Genomic DNA, 16,974 nt, shown 5'->3' with positions numbered 1-16,974 from the left:
AATATTTTATTTTATCAGAAATATTTTATTTATTCTGAAATTGATGGGGTGATTGATTCTCAAAATCGTGTAAATCGATCAGTTTGTTAATTCTGACATGTATTTAGGTGCTCAAAATCATGTAAATCGATCAGTTTTGGAAAAAAAATACTACGAAAAATAACTTATTATTCTGAAATATCTTATTATTATTCAGAAATTTTTTTTCTTTCTGAAATTGATGTGGTGGTTGGTACTCAAAATTAACAAAATAAATCAATTTTGTAATTCTGATCGGGTGATTGGTACTTAAAATCATACAAACCGATCAGTTTGTTAATTCTGATATGTAGTTAGGTCCTCAAAATTATACAAATCGATCGGTTTTATGATAATAAAATATTTCAGAATTTTAAAAAAATATTTCAGAATAAAAAATATTTCATATAAAAATATTTCAGAATAAATCAGATATTTCAGAATAATAAAAATATTTCAGAATAAATAAAATATTTCAGAATAAAAAATATTTCAGAATATAAAAATATTTCAGAATAGTAATGAAATATTACAAGTGCTCATGTTCGGTAGTTTCATCAGTAACGAAGTTACTTTGGATAGTTTCACGATCTAACATAATTTTTCTTAATTTTCTTACACGAGCATTAATTGTTTTCTTTGCCTCGTATTCACGAGATAACTCGAATCTAATTTTGTCTACTGCGGCAGAGAGAGAGGGACAAATTCCTTGACCTGATTATCTTTTACTGCAGCCAGTGACTGGAACATCGCCGCCTGAATTAGTTTTATAAACTTGTATTCAGACGGCAGTGTATAACCACCATTAATTTTACGTTCTTCCAAAAATTCAAAGTCAGAAATAATTTTTTCAGGATTCAGTTCATTAAATATATTAATACCGTCTTTTTCTAATTTTTTAATAGCAACAATTACATCAACGATATTTTCATGGTTCATTATATATATATATATATATATATATATATATATATATATATATATATATATATATATATAATAAATTTTTTAACAATCTGAATAACAATCAGCAATAAAAAATCCCCATAAACTCCTAGATTGCCACCGCATTCTAGCAAGTTTAGAGGATACACATAATGACAATACAACATATAATCCCTATATGAACTCCTAGATTGCCACCGCATTCTAGCAAGTTTAGAGGGCACACGAAATATATACAATATATAACTTATTTCTAAGGGCAGCACAACATATACGGGGGCCTTCTCTACACTCAACAGATTTTGACACCCCCAGTAGTCAGCCCGTGGGTGATACAAAACATGTATCCACCACTTGGTGACGTGGTGGGAGGGTGTTTTTTTTCCTGTTGAGAGTCGAGGCTTTAGCGGAGCCCCAAATTAATTATAAAAATCGTAAATAAGCGTAACCACCGACAGTTGTCAGTCATGGGACTCGATCGCCAGGCCTCGAATTTCATAGCTCGACGCTCTACACGAAATTTATATTTTAACGATATAGAAGAAAAAATTAAATAAATAGTTAATAAATATAATTATAGGTAATTGCTTGCTAAAGATGATAGTTTATCTCCCTAACAATAAAAGAAAATAATTTTTTGTTGATATTTTTTTGAGAAAGCGGATTTGTGTATATTTTAATCGAACTTTTGTACTGAATACGGGTGAATATCAAAATATTTGCCAGCTGAATTTATTGATTGAAAAATTCTCTCTTCGCTAGTTTCTGTATTGAAGGATTTAATCCTCCTCCTCTTAATTGTCCTATATTTACGAGTCCTCCTCGTGTAGAATTCTCACTCTGTGTAACAACCTGAAGATAGGATAAATTGTTATTAAGTTTATTTCCATTAATATGATCAATCGCAAGACCATTTTTAATCATCCCAAAGAAACATTCGAAAATAAATCTATAACAATGATATCTTTTCTTCCCAACACTAAATCTAAGATAACCGGCATTATCAACGGAACCAACTGGTCTCTTCAACCTGCAATTTCTAATCATACCATCACGATTTTATTCGTAGTTCGTTATTATAGGATGCTTCACAAATTCTCCGTTCATTATAATAGTATTATTTGCTTAAATCATAATTTGTCTGAAAACTTAGATAATCCTCCACGGATCTTATAGCGTTGTTACTGTTATTATTTTTTATCATAGTATCATTTAAGCTCGCGATATTTTTTCCACCACAACTTGCGCACAACTGTGTTTTTTCTCGTACTCCAACACCACATTGCAGACACGGTATCGGTCCTAAGCTTCCACTAGGAACGCTCTGCAAGTGTTGTCTGCTGAATTCTTTTTTACAGGATTTATTAGAAGGAGTCAATGAACCGATCATCAACCATTTGCATCGAGACATTGTATACATAATATTTTAATTTAAATACTTCTTTGAAATATAATATGAACGAATTCGATAGATTATAAAGAATCAAGCCTTGGAAAGCAGATAAATTTATTCTCGACAGAATATCTCCTGATCTACCGATGCGAGATCTGGTTGATCCGAAAAATAAAAGTTTGATTAATAAAATTCACGACGCCAAGAATGAATTTCACACAGATCTCGTGTCTGGTCAACGTTCAAGACAATACGCAACAAAGATATCATCGACGCTATGATGAATGACAAACGAGCGGCAACTATCATTAACTACCTTGACAATCGCAAATATCTTTTCATAATAAAATTTGTCGTGCTAACAGAGACAGATGATTGGATTATCCGTGACAAATATGATCCTGTGCATGCTAATAAAAACACTGTCGTACTAAGTAAAGATTCCAAACCAGGTCTATTGACTGGCATTGACAAACCGTATTATAATCGAGCGTATACTGTAACAGTAGTTATTTATGGAATCTATCCGATAAATGAAAAACCTAGCGTTGATAATCTGAAGCCGATAAAATTTTCAAAAAAAAACTGTGTAGCTGAACAAGAACATTTTACCGTTTCGACTCGTGGAAACGGTTTAACGGATAAAATATGTAAAATAGTAAACGAGTGTGGAGAAATGGTTAAAGATACCGGGACGTCTATCAAAGGTGTCGCTGAGTTAGGAAAAAAATTAAAATTCCCAATAACCGTAGCGACGATAATAGGAGAGACTTTGTATGAATCAAAATATAAGTCAAAAGGAGCTTCGATCGAAATTATTGATCATAACGCGCACGCGTCGACTAGCGCAGTTACAATATTTCCACGAAATCGAACTGTTAAATACTATCGTGGGGATATGCTTGATTTTATTAACGAAATAAGTAAAAACTATCCTGTGTCAGTAGGTTGTTTCAAAGTTCTGAAAACGACGAATCAGATATGGAAGAAAAAGTAAATTTTATTAGTTTGTAAGACCGAATGGTGTTATTTATCAAACAGATCTGCTCCACGAGAAAATGAAAATCTTGCGCTGCAATATACTGATGATACTGACGAACAATTGAGCAACTGTTTTACTGTTCCGTCAGTTGCGGCTCATTTTGCTAGAAAGAAAAATTCGTGGAAACCAACTAGATTTGATTTTCTTGATGATATATTATCGAGTTGTGGCGAATACGGACACGGCGGATTGTGGAATACTAAATACGATCATAAAGATGTCACTTCGGTTGATATGGTTGCATGTTATCCGGGAAGTTTTATCGGATACGGAGATTGTTTTGTATATTTTAAGATATTCGGTCATCCGACACACGAAATGACACAAGTATCGATAAATGGACCATTACCAGATTTTGACCCGACTAGATTTGCTTGTGTCGATTTGTTATGTTTGGTTCGGTAGACATTTTTCAGAAAAACACTTGGCACCAATAGTACTATTACGACATATGCTTGATTGTAAAATAATAATATCGTTAATTGTAAGTGAAGCAATTATATCATACCGGAAACAAACCGAAATTTGGTTACCACAACAAAAGGAATATTCCGATGATGAAAGCCCGGATAAAACAGATTACGAGAATAAAACCGCAAAAGATCTGGGCAGAAAAATAATCGGTAAATTCACCCAAGGAGGATCATATGATGATAAACGACATTGTACAAGATTGATCATGGACGATGCTGAGTTAGATTTTATAATCGCCGATACAACGAATAGAAACACATTTATAAGTCTAGAAATAGCTTTCTTGCCAAATGGAAAAAAAACTAGGTACAATTGTGAGCTATATGGACGGTGAGTCACCTCAATATACTCATTTAAGGTCATCAATGTTAGCGTACGTTTCGATAAATCTACTATCGATGATAGGTTTCTGAGTTTGCAGTCAGAGTCGCTACGGATTCGTTTTATATCAATCAAAGATATTCAGGACTGTTAGAAAAATTAAATATAGACACTAGTGCATCGTGGGGTTAGTGGAGAACAAAAAAAGAAAATATACTTAATTATTCCGAATCCGCTGATGTTGCGGTTAAAAATATTTATTGTAAAAATATCAAACATTAAAACTATCGTCTGCACCATCGGTATACGATCCAACAACCAGAAATAAAACGGTTTATCTAAACGGACCTGGGGTTATGCTACAACCACTCGAGCGATCAAACTATTTCAGAACTCAGATATGATTGTGCTAACACCTACACATAGACTCGCGCGAGAGATGAAACAACGAGGAGTACAATCATGTACTTATCACAGCTTTTTTAGGTACAAAGATGATGCATGGACTCCTGGTCGAATGGGAGAAAAATATATTCCGAGCATTATCGTTTGGGATGAAATATGTACAGTATCATCAGAAACATTAAAAACATTTCTTAATTGGTTATTAACAAGAAATAATGCTGTGATAATGTGCGGCGATCACGGTCAGCCACCACCTATCGTTGGACCATCTCCACAAGATTGGCTGAAAAATTTCGTTTATTACTATGAAGAAATAACTGATGATCATAGAGCACTTGATGCAGAGTTAAGTGAGTTAAAAAAATTAATCAGACTACAACCGACTAAAATTCAATGTGAAATTATGCGTAAAATAATTTCAGAAACTTCAATGAAAGACTTGCAGCAAACGTGGAGACCAAATGATTTGATAGTTGCAAGTAGAAAGATAGTTCGTGATACACTTCAACGGGAGTTGTTTCAGTTGCAACGAGAAAAGTTTCCAACGTTGCCAGTTCCGTTATGTTATCGACCAGCATATACGCGACAGCAAAATATTGACTTTGATATACCAGAACAGGGGAAACATAATTTAGTATTAAATGATATTGTTGCAGTTGATGTTGATGTTGTTGAAGATGCTCTACAAGCTGATAAATCCTCGTGGACGCTTGGATACGCGATGACGATTCACTTATCTCAAGGATTAACTATTACTGATACAGTTGTTTGGATCGTTGATGATCGTATCGAATGGTCCAACTTAGTTTATCTCAGTGTCTCGAGTTAGAAGAATATCTCAACTATGGAGAATCGTCATGGACTCATGAGTGATCAATGATGACCTCGATAAATATCGAGGCGATATAATAAGAAAAAAATTGGCTGGTTATAAACAAAGTGACAAAAAAAAATATAAACGCGATTTTGATCTCGACGTTGAATTTATCAACACGCTGAAACAACAGCAGAATAATCATTGTGCAAGTTGTAATTGTATAATGCTGTGGCGGTATCTGCAAAATGATCCAAGACAATTTACCGTATATAGAAAAAAGAACAGTCTTGGTCATACACGAGAAAATACTATGTTGACCTGTCTTGAGCGTAATCGACGTAGAGGTGATAGTTAATTGATTTGGGCGGTAATTGAGTGTCCTCGGGAACTATTTGTAATTGTTCACGTGTAAATCCACGTTGAGGAGCAGTTGAATCCAGTCTGTAGATTGCAGGTCTACCCGTGGATCTTATTACGCTAGATATCTTGTGCATCGCAATACTGAAAATAAGATCAGTCGCTCTTTTTTACCACCTTCAAGTTCACCGGGTTCATATAAATACCTGAGAGTGGTATTACCTAATACTGGCTATGTTGAAAAATCACGTCGTTGTGTAGGTGTATGTTCTTTTGTAATTGCATGAATGGGTTTCATGTTGGTTGTTCGAGTAATCTCATTATTTAACGCAGTTATCACACTTGGTAATCTTGCAACCCACTCACGAGATCTCTTGTCTTGAATAAACTCTTTCGCGTATTGATATCCAAATAACCGCTCAGCAAGTGTTCAATTAAATCGTTCAATAATTGCCTGATCACGATGAATTGCAGTATGCCCTCGTCTGATGGTGACGTTATGTTGTTTCATCAATGATGATGCTGGACCAAGAAATTCCTTGCCAGGATCAACCTGTAATAGTTTTGGCCATCGTAATGGTCCTCGTTGATAAATTCGTTCAAACGAATCGGCTACTTCAGATGCTGTTTTAGTTGAGAGCGGTTCTGCATCTTTATATATACTTGCAACATCAACAACAGTTAGCGCGTATTTGAATGTTATTTGACGTCTTTTGATTTTATCTGTATCATGTGGTAGAAATAATATATCAGCTTGATGAACTTCATTAGGAACACTAACATCAAAATGTGCGAAGTGATTTTGCTTAGGTGGCGGTAGGTAAATTTGCCATATTGCCTGTTTGGATAACTACGCTTTAGCAGTAGAATGTTTAACCGCTGCTGCATCAGCGAATTTACTAATTGCTGCTTTACCCCTCCAGTATCCTCTTGGAGAATAATACATCGATTCCATTCATACATTACCAGCACCAAGCGCTAATTTACCTTTCATCGCGGATCTTACTAACCAGTTAGCTAATGATTCTCTGATATTTTTATTTTTTACGGAATTTAATGAATGAATCAACTTCACATCTGCAATATGTCTCTTGTATGTTTTTGCTTTTATATGTTACATCATGAACATGACATGCTTATCAATAGCGTTTATTGGTTCCTCGCCTGGTTTTGGTTGATCCTGATTATCAAGCCTGATATCGAGTCGAGTACCAGGACCGCAATATTTATATCCTGGTAGATGTTTTTCTCCTGGGTATTTAGCCCAGGGAGTGCCTGGAAACTTTGACATTAATTTAGCAATATCACCACAATCTTTTTTAAGTAAAAAAGAAAACTTTTGTCTGTTACATACTACACATTTTCCACCATATGCTATTCTCGCATTTTTTGTTGTAACCGTGGATAGATCATTGGTTGGGGTTTTAGTTTTACAGCTTAAACAATATAGATTCATGTATTTATATAATAAGGATATAATTGATTTCTCAGCGACTCGAAAACGAGTACCAGTCAAGCATTATCCTGCGTTACCGAATTCCATGAGAATGATAATAATAGGACCATCTGGAAGTGGAAAGACACAGTCGTTGCTTAATCTTATAATGAGATGGCTAAAATGGGATAAGTTTTGTTTGGTATCCCCATCTGTAGATGATCAACGATGTTATGATATACTTAAAGATTTTAATGAAAAAGCACGATTATTAGATAACGATGTTATCGAGTTTATAACCGATATTGATGAAGCACCGTCAGTTGATTCCATAGACGGATTTATTAATAATTTGGTTGTATATGATGATGTGATGCTGGACAAACAATCAAATCCAGCTAGGATTTTTTCTTGAGGTAGACATAAAAACACTGATGTGATTTATGTTACTCAGCGATACACACAAATACCAAAAGTGATCAGAGACACATTATATTACAGTACATCGCACTATCAATCAATGCGTATTAAAATTAAGCGCATAAGACCGCCGTTAAGTTAAAATATAATCTATACCCTTAACATCCAGATTTTTTAGTACTTCGCAAATGTTCATAAATATTTTCAAAGTATTAATCAAACAGAACGTTAAAAAACGTCCATAATAATTCAAAATATTGTGTCCAAAACTTGCAGGAAGTTTTAATTGAGTCAGCAGAACCATCTTTTTAATTTGTAGCTGAAATATACTTCTCAATTCTTTACAATGTCAGGTAGAATTTGCAAAAAAAAGTTTCAGCTAGGAAAATCAACAATTTTTTCCCCCAGTAATTACGTTTTGAGGATATTCTCCAGAACAGAAAACATCAAATTTAGTATTATTTAGTGCAACTGTAATGTAATTTGCTTATTTGATCTTTGTTATAAAAAAGCTATTTTCCCAAACAAAACAAAACCCAACAACAACAAAAAAGTAAAAACCCACGACCCAAATACATGCGCTGTGTCTAAATGCTTTTTGTTTAGACAAGTAATATTTTTTCAGCATTAAAAACGACTTTCTCTCATGCCTGCACGGCCTGGATTAATTTTTGGTTAGATTAGATAAAAACGAAAGAGATAATTCAAGATGATAAAGAAATTTAATTTCATTGCCTCTTCAGATGATTCGTGGAGTGGATATCATTTGGCTCTGAAATAAAATCAGCCAATCTTTCACACACACACACATACACACACACAAGGTCTCAAATGGGTACCGATTTAATACTGAATTTATGAAACGAGTTAAATAATGTTCAGTTTTTGACAGCCTTGGCGAGCAAACACTGGGCATTATTGAACGAGTTTCATAAATGTAATATTAAATCATTACCATATGAGATTCTTTTTATCACAGTATTTTTTTTTTTTTCTCCATAGAAATTAGTTAGCAAGAAAGAAGAACGAATAACTGCGTTCATTCTGACAGACGATGCACCATTCTTTTGTTGTACACACAATATAGTCCCAAACAAAGTTGAACTAGTAAAAGCAGACTGTACTTTTTTTTACAAACTAAACATCAAAAGAACAAGCGAACATCATAACGACAAGATAATTTTCTCAAAACAGAATGATCAATGCGTGTGATGTCACATTGTTTAATACGGTACGGCCTACTGTTTACCCTAACATGTCACTTTAACAACTAAACATTACATTGTCGCAATTTTCATGTGGAAATAGTATTAATGGATGCAGAAATTCAGATATTTACTGTAATGTATTTAAGAGCGGATATTTAATTTGGAACATTAGACTGTACAGAAGACGTAAAAAAAATCCTTTATTAGTCGGATTTGCATCACACACTTACTGCGTAAATAATCTGTGGTTGGATAAGGTTATGTCAGTTGGGAGACCGGTTTATGTCCACATTCTTATGTGAACAGAGGTAAATTAATTTACATCTGTATGTGTACATTTAAACCACGCTTGTATATAGGGTGGATTCTATTTCTATGGTACAGACATACCGTCCTCGTCTCCCGCCACCATGCCACCCGCTATCAAATGATCAATACCCTACGTTTTACTTCTTGTTGTTGTCCATGTCTTGGAATTTTACGCCATTTTTCTTATGATGATATTGTTATAAATGACCTAACAAACCCCTTTTGGGGTAAATTGTCTATATTCAGAGAGTCGAGATAATTTTTCCTCAGTTTCCTTTCTCGAGTCGGGTTGAAAAATGGCTGCCTTTAAAATGTTCATTGAAAACAACATTCCAGAAAGTGGGATTAAAACAGTTTTCCCGCAATCGCAGCCGATAAGTACTTTAATTTCATGGGCTTATTTGGACCAATCAGAATCAAATAAAGTGATTTGTCCACATAGCATAATATTAAAAATATTAAACAGCACACACATTAGACAAAGTTTACTGTCTATCTATATGAGTCCATTTTGAATTCATTTTTACAACATTTTGCATCAGGCTACAGTGAATAATTTTAATTCTACATTTATGAGCTTCTCAAAATTTAACACAAATGATGTAAAGATACAGCAGGGGCATTCTTAACGCGCTTAAGATTGAATTATTCCTGGGAGTATCTTTTCAGAACAACGTTAAAGGTAATAAATAAGTAATTAAACTGTAATGACGATGGTTTTATAAGTCAGAAAACCTACATACTGACATTCAAAGTTTTATTTAAGACCGCAGTAATTATTTAAAAAAGCCGATCACCGTGTGGTAACTTTTAAATTGTTCTTCAGTCCAAGCAAAACCAGAAACAAATTGATTCACCTTAGTGAGAAAGTACTATTATACCTTGCTCTGACGATTCAGGGTCCATTATAATACCTTGCCCTTTACGATTCAGAGTCCATTATAATACCTTGCCCTGAACGATTCAAAATCCATTATAATATCTTACTCTGGACGATTCAGAATCCATTATAATACCTTGCCCTTTACGATTCAGAGTCCATTATAATACCTTGCCCTGGACGATTCAGAGTTCATTATAATACCTTGCCTTGGACGACTCAGAATCCATTGTAATACCTTACTCTGGACGATTCAGAATCCATAATAATACCTTGCCCTGGACGACTCAGAGTTCATTATAATACCTTGCCCTGGACAACTCAGAATCCATTATAATACCTTGCCCTGGACAACTCAGAGTTCATTATAATACCTTGCCTTGGACGACTCAGAATCCATTATAATACCTTACCCTGGACGATTCAGGGTTCATTATAATACCATACCCATGACGATTCAGAATCCATTATAATACCATACCCATGACGATTCAGAATCCAGTATAATACCTTGCCGTGGACGACTCAGAATCCATTATAATACCTTACTCTGGACGATTCAGAATCCATTATAATACCTTGCCCTGGACGACTCAGAATCCATTATAATACCTTGCCTTGGACGACTCAGAATCCATTATAATACCTTGCCCTGGACGACTCAGAATCCATTATAATACCTTACCCTTGACGATTCAGAGTCCATTATAATACCTTGCCCTGGATGATTCAGAGTCCATTATAATACCTTGCCCAGGATGATTCAGAGTCCATTATAATACCTTACCCTTGACGATTCATAGTCCATTATAATACCTTGCCCTGGATGATTCAGAGTCCATTATAATACCTTGCCCTGGATGATTCAGAATCCATTATAATACCTTACCCTTGACGATTCATAGTCCATTATAATACCTTGTCCTGGATGATTCAAAGTCCGTTATAATACCTTGCCCTGGATGATTCAGAGTCCATTATAATACCTTACCCTTGACGATTCATAGTCCATTATAATACCTTGCCTTGGACTATTCAGAGTCCATTATAATACCTTGCCTTGGACTATTCAGAGTCCGTTATAATACCTTGCCCTGGACGATTCAGAGTCCATTATAACACCTTGCCCTGGATGATTCAGAATCCATTATAATACCTTACCCTTGACGATTCATAGTCCATTATAATACCTTGCCCTGGATGATTCAGAGTCCATTATAACACCTTGCCCTGGATGATTCAGAGTCCATTATAATACCTTACCCTTGACGATTCATAGTCCATTATAATACCTTGCCTTGGACTATTCAGAATCCATCATAATACCTTGCCCTGGACGATTCAGAATCCATTATAATACCTTGCCCTGGATGATTCAGAGTCCATTATAATACCTTGCCTTGGACTATTCAGAGTCCGTTATAATACCTTGCCCTGGACGATTCAGAGTCCATTATAATACCTTGCCTTGGACTATTCAGAGTCCATTATAATACCTTGCCTTGGACTATTCAGAGTCCGTTATAATACCTGGCCTTGGACGATTCAGAGTCCATTATAGCACCTTGCCCTGGATGATTCAGGGTCCATCATAATACATTGCCCTGGACGATTCAGATGGACTCAAATAAACACAAAATGGATCTCTATCTGAAAATGAACATGTGCCAAAAGTAGCAATTTGTAAACGATGTACAACGTTGACTCATTCAGTACTCTGGGAACTTTGCCTAAGTTTTATCCGGTCATTATTGTTTGTATAGCAAAATGTTTTCTCACATTCCTTTAATTGTGTTTACAATCGTAGAGCAAGGAGAGGATATATCTTTCAACACTTGAATGCTGTACTCAACCCCAGAGCTTTATAATGCGATCACGATGTTAACAAACTGGCAAACAGTCATTGGTTTCTATTATCAAATGAGTATTTGTTAATATTAATCAGGATAAACATTAATTGCTGTTGTTGTGGGGTTTAACGCCATTTTTCACACACGACAGGCTATACATGGCGGACAGTATTAATGGTGGAGGAAGAACCCGGGAAAACCCCTTGAAGAACCACCGACCCACGAGAAGCTACTGGCAAGCTTTCTCACATACCCACATTGGCCGAATCCTAGACTCGAACCCACGCAGAGAGATGTGAGATGGCAGTGATCCGTAACGGAGAGCGCTTTAGACCACTCGGCCACTCGGGGCCCCAACATTAGTTGCAACGTACTTTCTAATATACACAGCGGTTGAATAATTTATCCAGCAATCTTAAAGTTTTGCACCCATCCGCCTTGCTACACGTCAGTGGTGTGGCAAGTGTTCAAATAACCTGGAGCAGGCCTAATGTGGGCGAAAAATGCAAATCAAATAACATTGTTAATTGTGCGAGGGCCCTTTAATTAAGTGTGTGTGTATCTTTGTGTTAGGGGGATAACTGTTTACAAAGCCTCTGTTACACGTACAGAAGACCTGTTTCGAGTTTAAAAATCCAATGTTGAAACTATTCTTATGTTTCATTATTCTTCTCAGATTTATCTATAAAGTAATATCAGTTCTATACCAACGTTGTATCGACGGCTATATCAGCATTTGATTCTGTCTAGCGTAGTCTTAATGGTTGAGGGTGGTCTTAAATTTTTACCTGTTCACGTTTGCATGATTTACACAGGCAATTTCACCACACAATTTAGACGTTGTTTATTGCCATTATCACGAGGTTTCATCCACAGTTATTTAAACTATGATATATGTTTCAATGCTTTTAAAGTTCGTACTGCATTATTCAGTGTAAATGTAACAGTTTACATTCCATCGTTATTGAGTATAACAGTTTACATTCCATCCTTATTCAGTGTAAATGTAACAGTTTACATTCCATCGTTAGGTGAAAAAATATTAAAGTTGCGTGAGCATTGCACCATTTAGTCTCTTCTATCGCAACTTTTCCTCCTCGGATGCAGGAGGTCGCCGGTTCGAACCCCGATCGAGTCGTACAAATTACATAAAAATGATACTAACAGAGGCCTCGCTTTGCGCTCAGCATTAAGAAGTTAGCGTTAGGACTGGTCAGCCTGGTGTCAGAATAATGTGATCAGGTGGGACATGATGATACATGTCCGCGGCATGCCCCAGTGCTAGACATCATATAAACTGCCACACTAAAGACATCGTTGTTGTTGTTGTTGTGGGGTTTAACGCCATTTTTCAGCGCGATAGGGCTATACATGGCGGCCAGTATTAATGGTGGAGGAAGAACCCGGAAAACCCTAAAGACATCGTAGCGATATGACTAAAAAATTGTTAGACCGAAATTGAAAATCCAAATCACACACACACACACACACACACACACACAAACACGCGCGCGCGTTTTATTCAGGAATGTGAGGAAAAAAAAGCATTTTCATTGCGCATCTGTATTTAATAGGAAAATTTAGCCTCGAGTTCGATGCTTTGCAGATTGTCTGACGCATAGTTCTAAACTTACTTTGGAAATTGCCCATTATGTGACGATGTATATGAAGGATTCTGTTTGACTGTATAATGACTATATAATGACCATATCAAACTGGTCGTCGCAGATTACTTTATCCATAGGTTTGACATGCACAGGGTTGAAATAAAAGCTCTTTGACGGACATAATTGTACATAACATGTGTTTAGTCAAATTCTTTTTATCCAGAATCTCAACAAACACTCATTAAATTGCATTTTCACAATAACAAAGGATGCATTCAACTGATCTGATGAGTCGAATTTTTAAAATATTCTCATAAAAATATCTTTACTTCATATTGGAATTGTTCTTGTGATCATCTTTGATACTGTCCATATTGAATGAATTATACCCGTTATGATGGTTAGAAAGTACGGGGTCAACCGTCTGGTAGCGCGTATCCATCGATGCTGTCCTACTCGCGTTCGAGTAAGCCAGGTTATCGTGCTCATATGGCGTTCGTCTTCTAAGTTCAGTTCCATTTAAGTCGTTACCATTTATCTAACAAATTGGAAAAGAAACGTGAAAGATAAACAAACAAGATCTCCAAAGAGTGATACTAACAGTTTCGTATTGAGACTGAAATATGAAGACTTACTGGCTCCTGGTCTCATATCTAACACTGTGATGTCACATTAATTCAGAACCCTTCAACTCATACAATAAGCATAATTATGACCGACTTTGATCAAGTTTATTAAGTTTATTAGAAGGGGCGTTACATCATTGCGTCTAATTTTAAATCCAAGCGACATTAATAACCAAGGAAAACAAATTATTGCATATGAATATACTTTGTGCACGTTTTTTTTTTCTTTTTTTCTGCAATATTATAAATCTAGTATTAAGATAAAGCGAAATGTTGACAGTACCAAATGTCAAGTCTATATCAGGGTTATATGCAAAATTTTAGGAGAACGGAATAATATGGTACTTACATGAAAGAAAAAATATATTTAAACATTATGGTTAATATTTGGTGTGGACAGACATGAAGACGGACACGCACACAGACGCCAGAGTTATTGATGTGTCTAGCTTCTTGCCAACTGTCATATCTTTTAGAATCAGTCATAGGATAGGAATAATAAAATGGATGTTTACTATCAGTGGTGTTCTCACGTATTAGCTCTGCGTGAATACATCAATTATTGGCGTGAGGAGAAGAACTTGAGAAATGGTGGGCAATTTTACCGTATAAATATATTTTCACATGTCCCACACCCCTCGCTTGTCCTACATCCCAACTCTTTGAGTGAAACAAACGAGTTATTTACATGTCCCACACCCCTCGCTTGTCCTACATCCCAACTCTCTGAGTGAAACAAACGAGTTATTTACATGTCCCACACCCCTCGCTTGTCCTACATCCCAACTCTCTGAGTGAAACAAACGAGTTATTTACATGTCCCACACCCCTCGCTTGTCCTACATCCCAACTCTCTGAGTGAAACAAACGAGTTATTGACCACATCATTATATAAGTTTTATGCCAATATAGCACAGGCAATCATTGATCAAAGTGCCTGGTTTGATGACTATACGATATGCCAAGTTTCACACTAAACACGGCAAGAGTAGTTGCATTTTTTCAAACGTTAGTATACACTGGATACAGCTGTAACGTAGGTCAAAAATAGATACATCTTAAAGAGTGTGGTCATCATACGTACCACGTTTCAAAATAGTCCATACAAAAGACATGTCAATAACAAAAATACAAAACGATTTGCCGATATATGCAGCTTATGGTTATTCCCATAATATTTACCAACATTTATGGCAAAACAACAAAATCAGGAAAATTAGCTACGCTATCTACTTTGTGTTATACAACGAATTAAACAACAAAATGGTTGTTGTTGTTGTTGTTGTAGGGTTTAACGCCATTTTTCTGCACAGGATATGCTATACATGGCGGCCAGTATTAATGGTGGAGGAAGAACCCGGGAAAACCCCCAAAAAAGAAACACCAACCTACGAGAAGCTACTGGCAAGCTTTCTCACAAACCCACATTGGCTGAATCCGAGAACAAAATGGTAATAATTACAACAAAGTTCTGAAAGTTCGATACGTATCCTAAGATAATGACCATAATAGTTGTCAAATTCCGTGACAGTCCATTAAAACCTGCAGACTTGATATTCTAACGAGCTTGTCTTTAGCTGCATTAAGCTAAAATACCAAAAAGACAATACCTGTAACAAATATTGCTCAAACAAACTATTCTCTTGACATGCACATGTTAAGGTCAAGGTCATGACATTCTCCAGCTTTCATGAGGATCCATCAAAATCTAAGGGATATGTTACGTCATAGATAATGTCAGGTCACAAGCCAAAATAGGCAATAACTCAAACAAGCACTAAGAAAGTAAAGTGGTTTGTCGATATGTGCAAAATGGCCACACTATCTACCAAGTTGCATGTCAACCCATCACAAACTGCAGGACTAATTACACAAAAGAGATTCTGCCTAGAGAAAGGACTGTCGTTCAGACGGATACAGGATTCCTATCGACACACACCTATACATAAGCGGGGTATAATAAGCATAATATTCTGTCTTAATATGCCTTTCTTTAAATCTTTCACTACGTGAACGTACTTGAGATGGGTCGAAAAATAATTTCTCTTGTCTCCTTTTAAATATATTTTTTGCAAGACGTGAATGGTTTGAGTCTAACTGCATCTCCTTTGTATAGACCAAATCTGTTTATACATCAATATGCAAAGTATGGGCATTATGAAACTGCAAAAAGATATCTAAATATAATCAGTTACATCGGCTCAGAATAAAAGGGCTACAGTTGAGAGACTATTGACAATACCGTGTTACTTCATCAGACTTAATTACCACGTACGTGTTTTGTCCGAAAAGCACTGACCGACTATTTTAGAATACTACTGGATTTTTAGAATGTCGCTATCAGAAGTATGCAAGGGTATTACTCACTGCAAGTGGCTTGCAAGGATCGGACATCTGTACTTCTTGGGTGTGCCTCCTATGCCACAAATATCTGAAGCATGCAAAAGGTGATTAATGTCAGTGACTATAACTCAATAAGTGCCCGAAGCATGTCATTCCGTACCCAAGTAGCTCCGTACCTAAGTCGTTTCGTACCCAAATGAGTCGTTTCGTACCCAAATGAGTCGTTTCGTACCCAAATGAGTCGTTTTGTACCCAAAACAATGGTCGTTTCGTACCCAATGCTATGGCCATTTCGTACCCAAAACTAGAGTCGTTTATTGCAAACATTAAGGTACAACTATAACCACCAAGACTACATGAACAATATATTTTCTACATATTTCAAACTGTTACATATTCGATTTCAGGCATTGCCTTGGTGACAGATGTATGCCATATAACCTGGGGCGCATTATATAGATGTTTTATCACTGGCAGAATCCAAGCATGCATGAGTTTATTTATTTATTTAAAACATTAAAAAT

The 16,974-nt window shown here is 35.9% G+C and overlaps 1 protein-coding gene across 5 annotated transcripts in view; it reads right to left on the bottom strand.

Annotated features, from left to right (window-relative positions):
• Nucleotides 1-13,664: 13,664 nt before the first annotated feature.
• LOC149808541 (uncharacterized) overlaps nt 13,665-16,974 on the bottom strand; it is a 70,629-nt gene continuing 67,319 nt past the window's right edge. For all 5 annotated transcript variants that reach the window (XM_089978795.1, XM_089978778.1, XM_089978811.1 and 2 more), the window contains 2 exons: nt 16,475-16,538; nt 13,665-14,019 (listed from right to left, as the gene is read on the bottom strand). In XM_089978795.1, coding sequence (XP_089834921.1) covers nt 13,807-14,019; nt 16,475-16,538 — 277 coding nt within the window. In that variant the 3' untranslated portion in view covers nt 13,665-13,806. The remainder of the gene's footprint in view (nt 14,020-16,474; nt 16,539-16,974) is intronic.

This window comes from Sinohyriopsis cumingii, chromosome 1 (genome assembly GCF_028554795.1).
Source record: "Sinohyriopsis cumingii isolate HCF-2022 chromosome 1, ASM2855479v2, whole genome shotgun sequence".
In the NCBI taxonomy this organism is placed as follows: domain Eukaryota; kingdom Metazoa; phylum Mollusca; class Bivalvia; order Unionida; family Unionidae; genus Sinohyriopsis; species Sinohyriopsis cumingii.
Note: the sequence above shows the minus strand (reverse complement) of the source record. Positions and strands in the feature narration are given on the sequence as shown.